The 17,903-nt window shown below is 51.3% G+C and overlaps 1 protein-coding gene across 1 annotated transcript in view; it reads left to right on the forward strand.

Annotated features, from left to right (window-relative positions):
* The window catches only part of LOC100494783, a 41,549-nt gene extending 24,441 nt beyond the window's left edge, over nt 1–17,108 (forward strand). Inside the window, exons 21-27 of the mRNA XM_031902042.1 lie at nt 227–1,708; nt 3,935–4,012; nt 14,371–14,457; nt 14,592–14,683; nt 16,129–16,214; nt 16,334–16,403; nt 16,964–17,108. Of these exons, the coding sequence (XP_031757902.1) occupies nt 227–1,708; nt 3,935–4,012; nt 14,371–14,457; nt 14,592–14,683; nt 16,129–16,214; nt 16,334–16,403; nt 16,964–17,108 (2,040 nt within the window). The remainder of the gene's footprint in view (nt 1–226; nt 1,709–3,934; nt 4,013–14,370; nt 14,458–14,591; nt 14,684–16,128; nt 16,215–16,333; nt 16,404–16,963) is intronic.
* The last annotated feature ends 795 nt before the right edge of the window (nt 17,109–17,903 follow it).

Here is a 17,903-nt window from a genome sequence, read left to right on the forward strand (position 1 = left end):
CACCTAGTGGTTTCAGTGCATTAACAAAGTGTTGTATTGTTTTGCCGTGTGGTGCCTTTACTTACCCTTTATATTGATGTAACTGGAGGCCCCTGGGCCATATGGGGCAGTAGGACTGGTCAAGGGTTTCTATTGGCCGCTTTGGGTTCATTCACCTTTAGGATCTTTGGCAGAAATCTTACGAGGGATTGTGGGTCGGCACCAATCATGTTGTCCCTTTGTGCAGGTCGGCAGGCCCCTGTATGGGACGGACGGTGAGCCACCAGGGCCAACTCCATGCCAAAGTCTGACCGTGCCACGACCGGCTAAGAAATCTCGAGCCTGTGACCAGTATTCCGTGCCCTGCAAGCCTCGGGCCGGGGGGCCCAACGTGCCCAAAATCAGGGCCAACAGCCTCTTCAGCAGTTTGAAGAGAAGGAATAAAGGCCAGAGGCGCACAGTCCAGGGGATCATGGGAATGGGTTCTGGGCCAGTCCGGCCATTCCCAGAAGATGCCAAGAGAAGCCAAAGCCACACTTGGCCACCGAAGCAACAGAGAAAAGTCCCAGAAGCAGCAGAAAGTCCACATTATGTGCAGAACCCACTGGCTAAAGATATCGATGCCGAATGTTTGGGTTTTGGCCCAAGGGTGATGAAAGCCGAGACCTCCAGGCAGAAGGCAGATTTGGGAAGGTCCATCTTGCCCCCCAGTCGCGGCTCCCTGGGTTCCACACCGAGCATTGAGTTGGCCAAGGAGATTCCAGCAATGGCTGAAGCCCAAGTGCAGGGAGCCAATCAGGGAAAAGCAGAACTGCCCCAGGGGAGACATTCCCAGGGCATTAGTGCTTGGATGGAGGAGCTAAATAACTGCCCCGGCTACTGTAGGAAGAACCTTCATGGTTATGGAAAAGGCCCCGGCAATGAGTTGAAGGCTCTGGAAAGTGCAAGTGAGGACTTTCTCAGCTTTGAGATTGACAGACTCTCGCCCATCGGGGCCCTCCATGAACAGCTGGGGCCACAGTGGGACACAGTGAGAGCTGCCCTAGATGCCCCGCTGGATCAGGGTAGCGCCAAAGCCAAGGAGGACAGTAATGGATCTGGTGGTTCCCTGAGACGTGAAGGTCGGGGCTTTAGCCACGTTCCCTTGGCTCCTCATGGAGATGATTGTTCATTCAGGGTGATGCCAATGGGCAGTACCAACGCTCCGTGCCATTTTGGGCATCTTGATACGGATCAGCCCCTTCGTCTGGAAGAACTTTCTGCCTCTCCGGGTTCCAACACCGCAATAAGGGAACCCCTGAAACTGAGATCAGGTTCTGCCCCAGAGGTTCTACACCCGGACCATGAGCTTCTGGAACACGATGACGAGGAGCTGGAGGGCATCTGGAATAACGCTGCCAGCTGTGGGCCCCCAAACACCTCCCATAATATGGGGAAAGTGGGCAGTTGGCCAAAGGCCCCAGAGCCCGAGAGTGAGAAGGTGCCGAGTGGTCAAGTAGTGATGGTGGCCAAAAAGAACATGTTGGTGGCCACTTTCACTCTGCCCAGTTCTGCCCTGGCAGCAGACTCAGCAAAGGAGAGTAACATCTGGGCACCCGCGGGGGGGAACCAAGCACCCCGAGACCCCACTGGTACCAGACTGGGTTCTTGCCCAACGGTGGGTCCGTGGGATCCGGCCCCTCTCGGCAAAAAGGAGAGAGAGGAGACGAAGGGAGAGAGAAGCACAAAGGTGAGACTGGGGGTTCTGTCCATTTCTGGGGCGCTGGGGGCTGATTGTAACTCTCAGCTTGGAGGTAACAGGAGCCCGAACGCAGCCCCTAGATCTCTCTGGCGCCCCCTACAGGCTGAATCTCTGCATTGCACCCACCTGTGTATTATAATAAATAATGTACCCCCTGTTAAAACTATAAGGATATTATAACTTACCTGGGAGTTCCATGACCTGTATTCACTTCGCCCAGGTACATGGATTCGGCCAAATCCGGCTGCAAAAGGCCAAATCCCGAATCGATTCCTGGATCCAGTGCACCCCTAATCCTTATATTTTACAATAGGGGGTAATTATTCATTATATATAACATAAAGCCAATACCGGCCAAATGGGATAATTACTTACAACTTCAACACTAACTTAAGGGCCACGGCTTGGGGCCCTAGAACTGAGGAGCCCCGGGGTAAGAGCTTTGATGCCCTGTAGCTGTGCCCATAGCAACCAATCACCAATCTACAAGTTAGAAAACAAAAGAACAGATCTGATTGGTTGCTATGGGCAAAGTCACTGATGATGTTTGTCTCCAGTGTTAATAAATACACCCCAGAGGCTGCTGGGAGAACCAGGAGTGAGGGCCATGGGAATGCCATTGGATGAGAGGAGCCTCTGTCTAGCCCACAGGGTGAATCCTGGCACAATGGAAGGTGGGGGTTACAGGAGCCCCTAAAACAAATTTAAGCCACACAAGCAAAGCAGTGAAATAAGTTTTCAAGCAGGTTTCATTTACATTCGATACAACAGCGCCACCTGCTGGCTACAGTGTTAAACATGAATTTCCCTGAGAAAAGGAAGTCATGTGATGTTCATGTTCAGTCGACTGTCGCCAGTTGGCCGAAACGACCAGCAGGGGGCGTTGTTCCATGCTCTGCCATTAACAGCTCTAAGAATCAGGGGCAGGACAGAAGTGTGCAAGGCATTGTGGGAAATGGAGTTCCTATGGATTCTCTCTGTAATGTGGCAAATCGAGGAGGGAAGAGTAATGGACAGACAAACAGTAGCAATGGCATTTACTGTATAACCCCAGTGAGAATGAGGGATGAATGGGTATTGGGGAGTTGTATCAGGAGTCAGAACCAGCAGTGCAGGGAAGGGAAAGGGACAGACACAGTGACAGTTACACATAACTATAACCCCAGTGAGAATGAGGGATGAATGGGTATTGGGGAGTTGTATCAGGAGTCAGAACCAGCAGTGCAGGGAAGGGAAAGGGACAGACACAGTGACAGTTACACATAACTATAAACCCAGTGAGAATGAGGAATGAATGGATATTGGGGAGTTGTATCAGGAGTCAGAACCAGCAGTGCAGGGAAGGGAAAGGGACAGACACAGTGACAGTTACACAGAACTATAAACCCAGTGAGAATGAGGAATGAATGGGTATTGGGGAGTTGTATCAGGAGTCAGAACCAGCAGTGCAGGGAAGGGAAAGGGACAGACACAGTGACAGTTACACATAACTATAAACCCAGTGAGAATGAGGAATGAATGGATATTGGGGAGTTGTATCAGGAGTCAGAACCAGCAGTGCAGGGAAGGGAAAGGGACAGACACAGTGACAGTTACACAGAACTATAAACCCAGTGAGAATGAGGGATGAATGGGTATTGGGGAGTTGTATCAGGAGTCAGAACCAGCAGTGCAGGGAAGGGAAAGGGACAGACAGACACAATGGATGATGGGAAGTTGCTTAGAATGATATTATCTTTTATCATGCAAAAACAATTTTTGGGGGGGTGAAGTTCGCCTTTAAGTTCCCCACCTGCCGTATGTACCTAATGCTGCATCAGCCTCAAGACACAGACTAAGAGTCTCTGTGCCTGTAAATGCCCCAGGGCAAACTTCCCCCAGGTTATTGCACCCACCGAGACATATAACCCCCAAGGGCAGATGAACTGGAGTCTGCATTTGACCCTAATTAGAGAGGCTTCAGATGGGGTTTTTGCCTTCCTCTGGATCAACTGGCAGTTAGGCAGGTTATATACAGGCATTATGGTTGAACTTGATGGACTTATGTCTTTTTTCAACCCAACTTACTATGTTACTAACAGCCAAACACTATAAGGCTTGCTACGGGTCATTTCCCCCAAACCCAACTGCTGCTCCTCATAACCCCCAACCTCCATGCAGTGTACAATAGTCACCTACCTGCTGCCTTATGTATTTTATTCTCTCTCCTTACAGCTCCCACGCAAACTCGACTTCCAGCTGATGGAGGGCCCCCTGGAGAGGAAACACATCCTGCAGCAGGGGGGCAAGAAGGTGAGTTGGGGATCTAATATATAGGGGCAGAGACAGGGGAAAGTGTTGGAAGGGTTACTGCCTGCCCTGCTCTCATTTCCCTACAGAAATAGGGGTTGGTAGCACTAGGTAGGTACCTAATATATAGGGGCAGAGACAGGGGAAAGTGTTGGAAGGGTTACTGCCTGCCCTGCTCTCATTTCCCTACAGAAATAGGGGTTGGTAGCACTAGGTAGGTACCTAATATATAGGGGCAGAGACAGGGGAAAGTGTTGGAAGGGTTACTGCCTGCCCTGCTCTCATTTCCCTACAGAAATAGGGGTTGGTAGCACTAGGTAGGTACCTAATATATAGGGGCAGAGACAGGGGAAAGTGTTGGAAGGGTTACTGCCTGCCCTGCTCTCATTTCCCTACAGAAATAGGGGTTGGTAGCACTAGGTAGGTACCTAATATATAGGGGCAGAGACAGGGAAAGTGTTGGAAGGGTTACTGCCTGCCCTGCTCTCATTTCCCTACAGAAATAGGGGTTGGTAGCACTAGGTAGGTACCTAATATATAGGGGCAGAGACAGGGGAAAGTGTTGGAAGGGTTACTGCCTGCCCTGCTCTCATTTCCCTACAGAAATAGGGGTTGGTAGCACTAGGTAGGTACCTAATATATAGGGGCAGAGACAGGGAAAGTGTTGGAAGGGTTACTGCCTGCCCTGCTCTCATTTCCCTACAGAAATAGGGGTTGGTAGCACTAGGTAGGTACCTAATATATAGGGGCAGAGACAGGGGAAAGTGTTGGAAGGGTTACTGCCTGCCCTGCTCTCATTTCCCTACAGAAATAGGGGTTGGTAGCACTAGGTAGGTACCTAATATATAGGGGCAGAGACAGGGAAAGTGTTGGAAGGGTTACTGCCTGCCCTGCTCTCATTTCCCTACAGAAATAGGGGTTGGTAGCACTAGGTAGGTACCTAATATATAGGGGCAGAGACAGGGGAAAGTGTTGGAAGGGTTACTGCCTGCCCTGCTCTCATTTCCCTACAGAAATAGGGGTTGGTAGCACTAGGTAGGTACCTAATATATAGGGGCAGAGACAGGGAAAGTGTTGGAAGGGTTACTGCCTGCCCTGCTCTCATTTCCCTACAGAAATAGGGGTTGGTAGCACTAGGTAGGTACCTAATATATAGGGGCAGAGACAGGGGAAAGTGTTGGAAGGGTTACTGCCTGCCCTGCTCTCATTTCCCTACAGAAATAGGGGTTGGTAGCACTAGGTAGGTACCTAATATATAGGGGCAGAGACAGGGAAAGTGTTGGAAGGGTTACTGCCTGCCCTGCTCTCATTTCCCTACAGAAATAGGGGTTGGTAGCACTAGGTAGGTACCTAATATATAGGGGCAGAGACAGGGGAAAGTGTTGGAAGGGTTACTGCCTGCCCTGCTCTCATTTCCCTACAGAAATAGGGGTTGGTAGCACTAGGTAGGTACCTAATATATAGGGGCAGAGACAGGGGAAAGTGTTGGAAGGGTTACTGCCTGCCCTGCTCTCATTTCCCTACAGAAATAGGGGTTGGTAGCACTAGGTAGGTACCTAATATATAGGGGCAGAGACAGGGGAAAGTGTTGGAAGGGTTACTGCCTGCCCTGCTCTCATTTCCCTACAGAAATAGGGGTTGGTAGCACTAGGTAGGTACCTAATATATAGGGGCAGAGACAGGGGAAAGTGTTGGAAGGGTTACTGCCTGCCCTGCTCTCATTTCCCTACAGAAATAGGGGTTGGTAGCACTAGGTAGGTACCTAATATATAGGGGCAGAGACAGGGGAAAGTGTTGGAAGGGTTACTGCCTGCTCTGCTCTCATTTCCCTACAGAAATAGGGGTTGGTAGCACTAGGTAGGTACCTAATATATAGGAATTTTTATTAAAAATAAAAATGCTTACAATAAGAAACAAAACAATACAATTCTTATACTAACAATACAAAAGTAAGGGTTTTGTTGAATTAATCATAACCAGTTCACTTGTTACTCCCTCCCCATTCCACCCACATGAGGACGGCCAACTATCAAAGTCCACCCCTTTGTCCATATTGACCGCCTCCCCTCCCCACACCCTCACCAATCCCACAACACCCAATGGATAGCCAGTTCCAAAGTATTGTCTCTGTCCAGTTTGGCTTCCATTCCCCTCCACCAAAGCAAAATGTCCAAAGCCCACGCCCACCCTAACCCCTTCCCCCACCCAAAGGAAAAAGAAGACCCCCAAACCCAATCCAAGGCTTCCGCCATAATAATGAAGGCAAAGGCTTGGGATCTGTCAAAAATGCCTAAAAATAAACAAAAAGGCAGTATCACGTTCTTGAAATAAATATAAACACACAAAAACCAACTCAGTAGCAGAAGGAAACTGCCTAGAGGTGAGGCCTAAAGGGTAAAGCCCCCCCATAATGCCGGGGTACAAGAGGATCGAGCCGACTCTAACGATCGAATGTACCTTAGCTCCACCATGATGGATTTAGCAATGTTCTCAGGAGTCACATCTGAACCAAAGGAATAGCGGCATCGCCCGTGCCATAGATGGTACCTATATACCGTAATGACCAGGTACAGCGTCTCGTGGTCGTGGCTGTGCTGTTGGGCCGACACACCATAGGCCAGTTCAGCATAGCCCAGGGTGCCCAGGAGCGGAGCACAGAGAGCTCGGGAGACCTGAGAGCGCACACTCTTTGCCAAGGGACAATGCTGCAGAAAATGCTCCTGGGACTCCTCCACACCACATCCCCAGGGGCAATTTCGGTTGACCACCGACAAATACTTGACATTTCCCCTGACAAAGAGTTTTCCCTGAAGAGAGAGCCAGGATAGGTCAAATAACTTGGGAGGCAACCGCTTGCTATTGAGGAAACGCAAGCTCCTGACCAGAGTGTTCCCAACGCAGTCCCTCAAGGCGAGCGGAATAGCAAAGTAGACATCTAGCACCCTCATATAAAGAGCGCGCCTGGAGGCTGTACCGAGATCATCTACTCTGATATCCCATCTCCTCAAAAGCTTCAGCCCAAGGACAAAGTATGATGGGAGATGACTATGTCGCACCCGCACCTGCTTCACCCTATCGCCCTGTAACCAGTCACCTACAAAATGGGATACCCAAGCCCTGACACTGCTTTGCCACGGAACTTCAGTTCTTTGACCCAGGTGCCCAAAGTTAAACTTCAGGAAAATGGTGCCAAAGAAGGCCACAGGACACAACATGTCCAACCCACCCTCTTTTGTCCGCAGGTAGGTTATCCCTCTTTTTACAGGGTTCAGCCTGCTCCCCCAGAGCATCTGGAAGAACAGGCTGTGGATCCTCGCATAGAAAGCTTCTGGCAAAGGATAAACAAAAGACACATACAGGAGGAGAGGGACCAGGTAAGTTTTGATGAGCTTCACCCTTTCCCTATAGGACAGCCTCCACTTTTTCCACCGCTGTACCCTTGCATTCACGGCATCCAACTTTGATTCCCAATTGAGTTTGGAATTGTCTTCCCTCCCAAATTTGACCCCAAGGATACTAATTTCTTTGGAGGCAAGCTGAAAATCAGGAAGAGGGAAATCTGGCTCCCCTTCCACAGTCCAGAAAGCCTCTGACTTGTCAGTGTTGACCAGCGACCCGGAGGCCTCTGAGTAACTTTCGATGGCATCAGTCAACAAGTTCACCTCCTCAGGATGTGAGACAACGACTGTGACATCGTCCGCGTAGGCTACCAGCTTCAGGGGCAGGCAACGAGGGGCCCGAAAGCCCTCCAAATCCAAGGCCTGCACCGCTCGCAGGAAAGGGTCTATGGCAAAGACATACAGCAATGGACTCAGAGGACAACCCTGACGCACCCCGGTCTCAACCCTGAAGTTTTCACCTCGCCAACCGTTAACAAGTGGGAAGCTCTCTCCCTCCCTGTACAAAACAGTGAGCCACTCGACAAATTGATCCGGGATGCCGTACTTACGCAAGGTGGCCCATAGGTACTGATGATCCACTCTATCAAAAGCTTTGGCCTGGTCAAGACCTAGCACATATCTCCCACTACTCTGAGCTTTGCATGTTTCAAGCACTTCACGAATTGACAAGAGTGCCCCAAAGATGCTCCGCCCTTTCACCGTGCAGAACTGCTCATGGGACAATAAAGTGCCTGAAAACAAAATCAGTCTAGAAAAAAGCACCTTTGCGAGAAGCTTCCTGTCTGTGTTCAAGAGGGCAATAGGCCTCCAATTCTTGACATCCGAGGGCTCCTTGCCTTTGGATAACAACACTAAGGAGGACAATCTCATGGAGGGAGGTAAGACACCTCCTCCCAGGCAGTCTCTAAAGACCTCCACGAGAATTGGGGCCAAAAGGTCTTTAAAGGTCTTATAAAATTCGGCTGTGAGGCCGTCTGGGCCTGGGGCTTTCTTTAAATGAAGCTGGTCAATCGCCATTTTGACCTCATCTTCTGTAATGTCAGCCACCAAAGACGAAAAGTCCAAATTCTGCAGATCAGGACCCGGGGTTCCCTCCAAGAAGGCCTTTATCTTCTCCCCCTCCAAAGCTTTGCTCTTAAACAGGTCAGCATAGTAGGCCTGAACAACTCGCAAGATCCCACCCTTGGATGTCTGGACTATACCCTGGGAGTCCTTCAGGCCAGTTATTACCTTTTTCTCCACAGACTCTCTGCAATTCCGAAAAGGATCAGGGGAATGGAAACCACCATAATCCCTCTCTAGAACCAGAGACCTGTAGCGACTGTACTGATGCTCCCTGATCAAGAGCTTCAGCTGGGAAACTTTATCCCCTGCCACCCCATCCAAAATATAAGACTCAAGCTTCTTTCGTAGGGACAGGTACTTTTTATACTTATTTCCCTCCCTAACAACAGATAGTTTATGGAAGAAGTTGCGGAATGACTCCTTAGCCTCCTCCCACCACTGCGACATAGAGTCGAAAAGCATAGTCCTTGTCAACTCGAGCTGAAGGAGTGCCTCAAAGGAGTGCCTAACTGCCTCCCCCTCCAGGGATTCAGCACTCAACCTCCACAACCCCCGACCCTTAGCTGGAACTGAGGAAGCCCCCAACAGAAAGGATAAAGCAAGATGATCTGAGTAATCAACAAGGACTTCCTCAACTTCTGTGAAGACCTCCCCTGACTGGACAAAAGCCATATCTAGCCGACTACTTTTCCCAGCACAGTGATAAGTATGTTTCCCTACCCGACCATCATGGGTGAAGACATCAACCATATCCGCCTGCTGCAGCATGTTCTTCAAGAAGTGACTTTCATGCTTATCAAAGAAGCGACCTGATCTATCAGCAGCATTAAGGACTTGGTTAAAGTCTCCAGCCCAGATGACCGGGATGGAGGTGTGGAGGTACTGCTGTAATTCCCTAAGTAAAGTTCTCCTCCCGAGCCCTGACTGAGGCCCATAGGTGTTAATAAGCCGCAATCTGCGCCCCGCAACTGACACATCCAACAGGAGACATCTCCCTACCTCAACTTCTACGAGACGATGCACCTGGATCCCTGAATGTCCCCGAAATAGGATCCCAACTCCTGCACCTGGTTCTGGTGCAATCGAGAAGAAGCTGGGACCGCAATGCCACTCCCGGGAAGCCCTCCGAAGATCCACAGAGGATCCCAATCTGGTTTCCTGGAGGAAAATGATATCTGCCGAGGAGTGTTCAAGGGCTTGATATACTTGGAACATGGCATGGGGCGACTTCATACTTGATACATTGGTAGACATGATCCTGAGTGGAGAGAAAACCATGGTTAAGATTTATGTTTATATCTTTTATTTCTCTTCCTTGCCTCTTCTTGTCTCTTATCCTCCTGACTGGTATCCCCCTCCAGGTCCCCATACCTTTTGACCTGAACACCTGAAGGGACAGGATCATCATCCCCAATAGACACAATTTCATCTGTGTCGACAGAAAGGTTACCACCCCCACTACCTTTCTTTACCTGGGTTTTAACCCCCTGCCTTTCAGAGGGCCTTTTTTGGGTTACATGCTCCTGCCCTGTGTCCATTTCCCCCTCATCCCCACTCTTGCTTTCGGAATCCCCCTCCGCCCCACTATCAGATTCTTCAGCAAGACATTGACCAGGGGAATGTACTGGATCATCTTCCAAAGGGAATCTCTCCGGCTCAGCCTGCCTCTCCTCCTCCCTTTCCATTCTTTTGAGCTCATCCTGTTCCTCCATTTCTTCCCCCCAAGATTTTTGTCTACTCAAAGGGGCAAATTTATTTGAGAGGTCAATTTCCATGGAGGGAATTAGTCTCTGTGGGGCTTGCTGCTTTCCTTTCCCACTGCCAACTTCCACCCATTCTTTTCCTTTAGAAGGGACAGAGGATTTTGGAGCTACAGAACCAGATTTTAGGAGTATGGGCTTAGAACTTTGCCTCTGAGGCAAAGGAGCAGACTTGGGACCTTTGGGTTGGTGAGGAGGTGGGGATGGGTTGTGTGGTTCTATGGCCAGTATAGGCTGACTTACGGACTGATGAGACTCTGACCCTTGGACTGGGGGCTGACATTCTCTAAGCTCCTCTCTGATCTCTTCCAGCATTTCCTCAGCCATCTCCTCCTCCAAATTAGGGCAACTCTCCCTGATATTATGAAGAGCCTCGGGACAAGCCCTGTGCGAGTGGCCAAAGAATCCACACAGGTTGCACTTTACGTCCTTACAGTCTCGCCCTATGTGCCCAACATCACCACAAAGTGAACACCTGACCACTGCACAGGCATTTGCACGGTGACCATAAGAGCCACATTTGAAACAAGCCCTCGGCTGCCCGGGGTAAAAGACCACTCCCCTCTCATCCCCAATAAAGACTGAGTTAGGGAGATGCTGAGGGATGTTATAGCGCATTCGGAGCTCCACATTAGCACACCAACCCCCAGACCAGTACCCATTGTTGTCTATGTCCATAGTGAGGGGGGAGAGAACCTTACAATGCCTGCCCAGCCATATTGCTATGTCTTCAGGAGGGACATTGTCATTTTTAAACAAAACCGTGACCTTTTTGGTCTCTGGCTTAGTGACTGGAATCACCTTAAAGTTCTTCCAGAGACCCATGGATCTAAAGTGATCATACTCATGCCAGAAGTACTCAAGTTTGTTAGAGGTCCTGAAAACAATGTCGTACTCCAACTCGGAGTTCTTTATGCAGGCTCTCACATCTGCAGGGGTTAGGGTGGCCTGTTTCAGCAGCAACTCCTTCCCAATCACATCCCTGCTGGGCATTGACTCCCTTTCTCCTTCCCATTTCAGCCTAATGCGGTTTCTCAGCTTGAACACTGGGCCAGTAACTCGCCGCTCCACCCCTGGGACTCTTACTCGATTTAGGGGCCTATTCCAAGCATTAGGTGGCTGTGGGGGGTTGGCCTTTTGGCCTGAGTTTCTACCCATGGATGCGTTATTTGCCTGGATTGATGAGGGAGGGGGTGGCATTAATGGATTAGGTGCTGAGGAGACACCAGGTACCGGCACAGTAAGCGGAATGGACTGATGAGCCCCAGAGGGTGCCTCAACTGCCACATCACTTGCCCCTGCAGTTCCACTCTCCCTGCCCTGTGGTTCCTGCAGAACTGACTCCACACACCGCGTTACCACCCCAGCATTCTCACCATCACTTTCTCCATCACTCATACAAGCCACACCCACACTAGGCTCCTCCTTCTTGCCATCTGCCACTCCAACACTCACTGCCACCGGCCCATCCACACAAGGTGTTACCGTCAATTCCATATCCGAACACTCCCCATGCCCCAGAGCAGAAGCATCTGAAGCACTCTGTTTTACAACAGAAACCTCGGTTTGGCCCTGGGGGGCCCCACTTTCCTGATAGGATGGAAGAGATGGAAAGTCATCTTGGGAAAAAACAAGTCTCCACCTCTCTCTGGGGCAGGTTGCCCTTCTTCACCTTCCCTTGCACTGTTGCCAGTTCCTCCTGGGTAAAGACGAAATTAGGGGCATGTATCTGGGCAACAACCGTCTTCTTATGGTGCAGTTTCCCTGGCGTTCTTCCTTCCCGCTCGCTCTCGGATGAGGAGACCTGCCTGGGAGATCTGTACGGCACCGGCTCCTTCAGGATTTTTGCAGATGCTTCAAAGCGCCTCCTGTTGGCGTACACCTCCGCCATTGGCCCTATTTGGCCCCTCACGCTGTCCAGCTCTTTATCCAGTGAAAACATTACAGCATTTAGATGGTTAACTTTAGACAAGTAATACTCCTGATCCTCCACTTTTGCATAGGAGTACTGGTTGTAGGCAGCCTTCATCTCAACACTCAGCTGCTTCCTTTTTGCCTCCAGATCTCCCATCAGTCTGATTGACTGAATCAGTTGGTCACTATCAATCTTGTCCCCTTCAAAAGGAGACTGTTTAAGCACAGAGATGGCCTGCCCAGCTAAGGTATTTGTTTTGGCACTGTGCGTATTAACATTCAGGCTTGGAGCACCAACATGTCTGCCTTCCAATTCAGGTGTAGTAAGATGGCCGCCACTGTGCTTCTGCAAACCTTCTGCACCTCCAAGATGGCTGCTACTCAAATTGGGAGTACCAAGATGGCTGCCATGAAGTTGGCTCTGCTCTTTGCCACATCCAATATGGCCGCCAGCAACATCCACTTCCTGCTTAGAAGCCATGTGCTTTGGAAATCCAAGATGGCCGCCAGCACCATGCACTTCCTGTTTGGAAGCCATGTGCTTAGGAAATCCAAGATGGCCGCTGGACTCTTGCTGTTTGGCATTCTGTGCTTGCTTGCTGGCTTCCTTCAGCACTTTCCCCCCAGGGAGAGAAGGAGTTCCCTTCCCCAGAGCAGTGGGAGCCTGGGATGGAGCAGGGGAAGTGTTTATGGGAGCTGGTACTGCACTTACAGATGCGCCATCTTGGGTATGTACACCAACAGTTTGTGTTATTGTGCAACTTGTACTCTCAGCAGTGTGTGTAACATCACCCAGCAATGTGTTGTGACTGGGCAGCAGGGTTGGCTCCCCCCCAGGGGCAGCAGCAGGGGCCCCATGTTGGTGAGGGGCAGTCACTGCCGGGGGAGCCACACACTCAGTTTTACATGCAGGTGTAACAACATAATCAGTAACATTTTCTGCAGAACTTTCTACAACAGAACTGTCTGAGTCTGCACTTACTGCCATTTCCACTTTGCCTCCTCTCCTCCCCACACACTTCTTCAGCACATTTCCACCTTTGTGGCTCTTTCCTCCCTCCTTCCCACTTCCACTCTCCCCTTTACCAGTAGCTTCCCTGTGGCCTCTGGCTGCCGGCTTGGCCCATTCCTCCGGGGCTGCTGCAGGGACTCTCCCCAGGGATCTTGGCTTCCTCCCTGCTTTCTCCTCCTGGGGCTTAGTGATGTTTCTTGTGGATCTCTGGCCCTCCACTGTAGGCCCCAAGGCCTGGGCCTCGCGCTGAGAACGTGTCCGCCCAGGCCCTACTGGACCCGGGCTAACACTCTCCATTCTGTAGGTCACTCACAGCTCAGACAGGCACGTCTGCTCTGCTCTCAGTTCCCTACAGAAATAGGGGTTGGTAGCACTAGGTAGGTACCTAATATATAGGGGCAGAGACAGGGGAAAGTGTTGGAAGGGTTACTGCCTGCCCTGCTCTCATTTCCCTACAGAAATAGGGGTTGGTAGCACTAGGTAGGTACCTAATATATAGGGGCAGAGACAGGGGAAAGTGTTGGAAGGGTTACTGCCTGCCCTGCTCTCATTTCCCTACAGAAATAGGGGTTGGTAGCACTAGGTAGGTACCTAATATATAGGGGCAGAGACAGGGGAAAGTGTTGGAAGGGTTACTGCCTGCCCTGCTCTCATTTCCCTACAGAAATAGGGGTTGGTAGCACTAGGTAGGTACCTAATATATAGGGGCAGAGACAGGGGAAAGTGTTGGAAGGGTTACTGCCTGCCCTGCTCTCATTTCCCTACAGAAATAGGGGTTGGTAGCACTAGGTAGGTACCTAATATATAGGGGCAGAGACAGGGGAAAGTGTTGGAAGGGTTACTGCCTGCCCTGCTCTCATTTCCCTACAGAAATAGGGGTTGGTAGCACTAGGTAGGTACCTAATATATAGGGGCAGAGACAGGGGAAAGTGTTGGAAGGGTTACTGCCTGCCCTGCTCTCATTTCCCTACAGAAATAGGGGTTGGTAGCACTAGGTAGGTACCTAATATATAGGGGCAGAGACAGGGGAAAGTGTTGGAAGGGTTACTGCCTGCCCTGCTCTCATTTCCCTACAGAAATAGGGGTTGGTAGCACTAGGTAGGTACCTAATATATAGGGGCAGAGACAGGGGAAAGTGTTGGAAGGGTTACTGTGTAGGAGACATAACAAGAGAATTCAGGGAGTTACAGTTAATTTCTTGCCCCCCAGGCCTCGTGCCGCACATGGAGTCTGCACTATGCGGTGCTGGTGAGACGGACACTCTGCTTTTACAGTGATAAGAAGCTTTCCAGCAAGGTAAGGGTTACTCACAGTGGTGCAGTTGGTCTCTTGTAACCACAGATTCCAGGTTATAAACAACAAAATACCTGTAAATCAGATTTAACCCCCCGCTGCTCTCAGTAAGACTTTTCCCTCTCTCTCTCCGGCAGAGCTCTGTGTCTGCTCCTCCCCTGCACCTCACCGGAGCCACGTGCTTCCCGGACTCGACCTACAGCAAGCGCTCTAACTGCTTCCGACTGCAGTAAGTGATAATGATCCCTCGGTGTTCCCCTCACTCAGGGATATAAATTATTATTACCACTGTCTCCATCTTGTCCTACTGTCCCCATCTTGTCGTACTGTCTCCATCTTGCCCTACTGTCTCCATCTTGTCGTACTGTCTCCATCTTGCCCTACTGTCTCCATCTTGCCCTACTGTCTCCATCTTGCCCCCCTGTCTCCATCTTGCCCCCCTGTCTCCATCTTGCCCTACTGTCTCCATCTTGCCCTACTGTCTCCATCTTGCCCTACTGTCTCCATCTTGCCCTACTGTCTCCATCTTGCCCTACTGTCTCCATCTTGCCCTACTGTCTCCATCTTGCCCTACTGTCCCCATCTTGCCCTACTGTCCCCATCTTGCCCTACTGTCCCCATCTTGCCCTACTGTCCCCATCTTGCCCTACTGTCCCCATCTTGCCCTACTGTCCCCATCTTGCCCTACTGTCTCCATCTTGCCCTACTGTCTCCATCTTGTCCTACTGTCCCCATCTTGCCCTACTGTCTCCATCTTACCCTACTGTCTCCATCTTGTCGTACTGTCTCCATCTTGCCCTACTGTCTCCATCTTGCCCTACTGTCTCCATCTTGCCCTACTGTCTCCATCTTGCCCTACTGTCTCCATCTTGCCCTACTGTCTCCATCTTGTCCTACTGTCTCCATCTTGCCCTACTGTCTCCATCTTGCCCTACTGTCTCCATCTTGCCCTACTGTCTCCATCTTGCCCTACTGTCTCCATCTTGCCCTACTGTCTCCATCTTGCCCTACTGTCTCCATCTTGTCCTACTGTCTCCATCTTGCCCTACTTTCTCCATCTTGCCCTACTGTCTCCATCTTGCCCTACTGTCTCCATCTTGCCCTACTGTCTCCATCTTGCCCTACTGTCCCCATCTTGCCCTACTGTCCCCATCTTGCCCTACTGTCTCCATCTTGCCCTACTGTCTCCATCTTGCCGTACTGTCTCCATCTTGCCCTACTGTCTCCATCTTGCCCTACTGTCTCCATCTTGCCCTACTGTCTCCATCTTGCCCTACTGTCCCCATCTTGTCGTACTGTCTCCATCTTGCCCTACTGTCTCCATCTTGCCCTACTGTCTCCATCTTGCCCTACTGTCTCCATCTTGCCCTACTGTCTCCATCTTGCCCTACTGTCTCCATCTTGCCCTACTGTCTCCATCTTGCCCTACTGTCTCCATCTTGCCCTACTGTCTCCATCTTGCCCTACTGTCCCCATCTTGTCGTACTGTCTCCATCTTGCCCTACTGTCTCCATCTTGCCCTACTGTCTCCATCTTGCCCTACTGTCTCCATCTTGCCCTACTGTCTCCATCTTGCCCTACTTTTCTTTTTTTCCCAGTCCCACATTGACCAATACTCATTAATAATCTGATTGCTCCTGACTAATTAACTCTTCCCTGACCTGTTGCCCCCAGATTACCCGATGGGTCAGAGTTCCTGCTTCAGGCCCCTTCGGCCTCTCTCCTCCATGAATGGGTCTCAAAGCTGGGACAGAATGCAGGTGAGAGATCATTATATTCTGGGCCGGGCACCACTGGGCATGATGAGGGGGCAGGCCTGGCAGGGTAATACACCTAGTAGGGTGGGGTATCACTGACTGTGCATCTTATATCTCTCCAGGCCTTAAAGACACAGATCTGCTTAGAGACCAAGTTTTGGGCACAGAGCTCTCTCCTCACCATACGTCCAGGTCAGCCATTCCCTCTCATTCAGCCCCTCCCATTCCCTCTCATTCAGCCCCTCCCATTCCCTCTCATTCAGCCACTCCCATTCCCTCTCATTCAGCCCCTCCCATTCCCTCTCATTCAGCCCCTCCCATTCCCTCTCATTCAGCCCCTCCCATTCCCTCTCCTTCAGCCCCTCCCATTCCCTCTCCTTCAGCCCCTCCCATTCCCTCTCATTCAGCCCCTCCCATTCCCTCTCATTCAGCCCCTCCCATTCCCTCTCATTCAGCCACTCCCATTCCCTCTCCTTCAGCCCCTCCCATTCCCTCTCATTCAGCCCCTCCCATTCCCTCTCCTTCAGCCCCTCCCATTCCCTCTCATTCAGCCCCTCCCATTCCCTCTCATTCAGCCCCTCCCATTCCCTCTCATTCAGCCCCTCCCATTCCCTCTCATTCAGCCATTCGCATCCTATTTCCTTCAGTTATTCCCCTCCCACCTCATTTACCTATGCCCCTCCCCTATCAGTCATGCCCCACCCCTCTTACTCACTGAGTGATGAGAGGATTTATGGGTCTTTTTCTCACAGAGTCGGAGCCCTGAGTCCCAGGGGGGTAAATCTGTCCCAGAGGCTCCAGGGAAATAGGGACCAGAAGGAGCTGCCGGATACTGACCCAGGTGAGTCCCAGTATTCCCAGTACCCAGAGGCACAAACAGCCCCCCCAGCCCAATAAATAGTGACTGTCTGTGGCACCTTACAGCCCCCCTGGCATTCCCAGTACCCAGAGGCACAAACAGCCCCCCCCCCAGCCCAATAAATAGTGACTGTCTGTGGCACCTTACAGCCCCCCTGGCATTCCCAGTACCCAGAGGCACAAACAGCCCCCCCAGCCCAATAAATAGTGACTGTCTGTGGCACCTTACAGCCCCCCCGGCATTCCCAGTACCCAGAGGCACAAACAGCCCCCCCCCCCCCAGCCCAATAAATAGTGACTGTCTGTGGCACCTTACAGCCCCCCTGGCATTCCCAGTACCCAGAGGCACAAACAGCCCCCCCCCCCCCCAGCCCAATAAATAGTGACTGTCTGTGGCACCTTACAGCCCCCCTGGCATTCCCAGTACCCAGAGGCACAAACAGCCCCCCCCCCCCAGCCCAATAAATAGTGACTGTCTGTGGCACCTTACAGCCCCCCTGGCATTCCCAGTACCCAGAGGCACAAACAGCCCCCCCAGCCCAATAAATAGTGACTGTCTGTGGCACCTACAGCCCCCCTGGCATTCCCAGTACCCAGAGGCACAAACAGCCCCCCCCCCCCCAGCCCAATAAATAGTGACTGTCTGTGGCACCTTACAGCCCCCCTGGCATTCCCCAGTACCCAGAGGCACAAACAGCCCCCCCCAGCCCAATAAATAGTGGACTGTCTGTGGCACCTTACAGCCCCCCCCTGGCATTCCCAGTACCCAGAGGCACAAACAGCCCCCCCAGCCCAATAAATAGTGACTGTCTGTGGCACCTTACAGCCCCCCTG

The sequence above is a fragment of the Xenopus tropicalis genome, chromosome 5, assembly GCF_000004195.4.
Source record: "Xenopus tropicalis strain Nigerian chromosome 5, UCB_Xtro_10.0, whole genome shotgun sequence".
Taxonomy (NCBI): Eukaryota; Metazoa; Chordata; class Amphibia; order Anura; family Pipidae; genus Xenopus; species Xenopus tropicalis.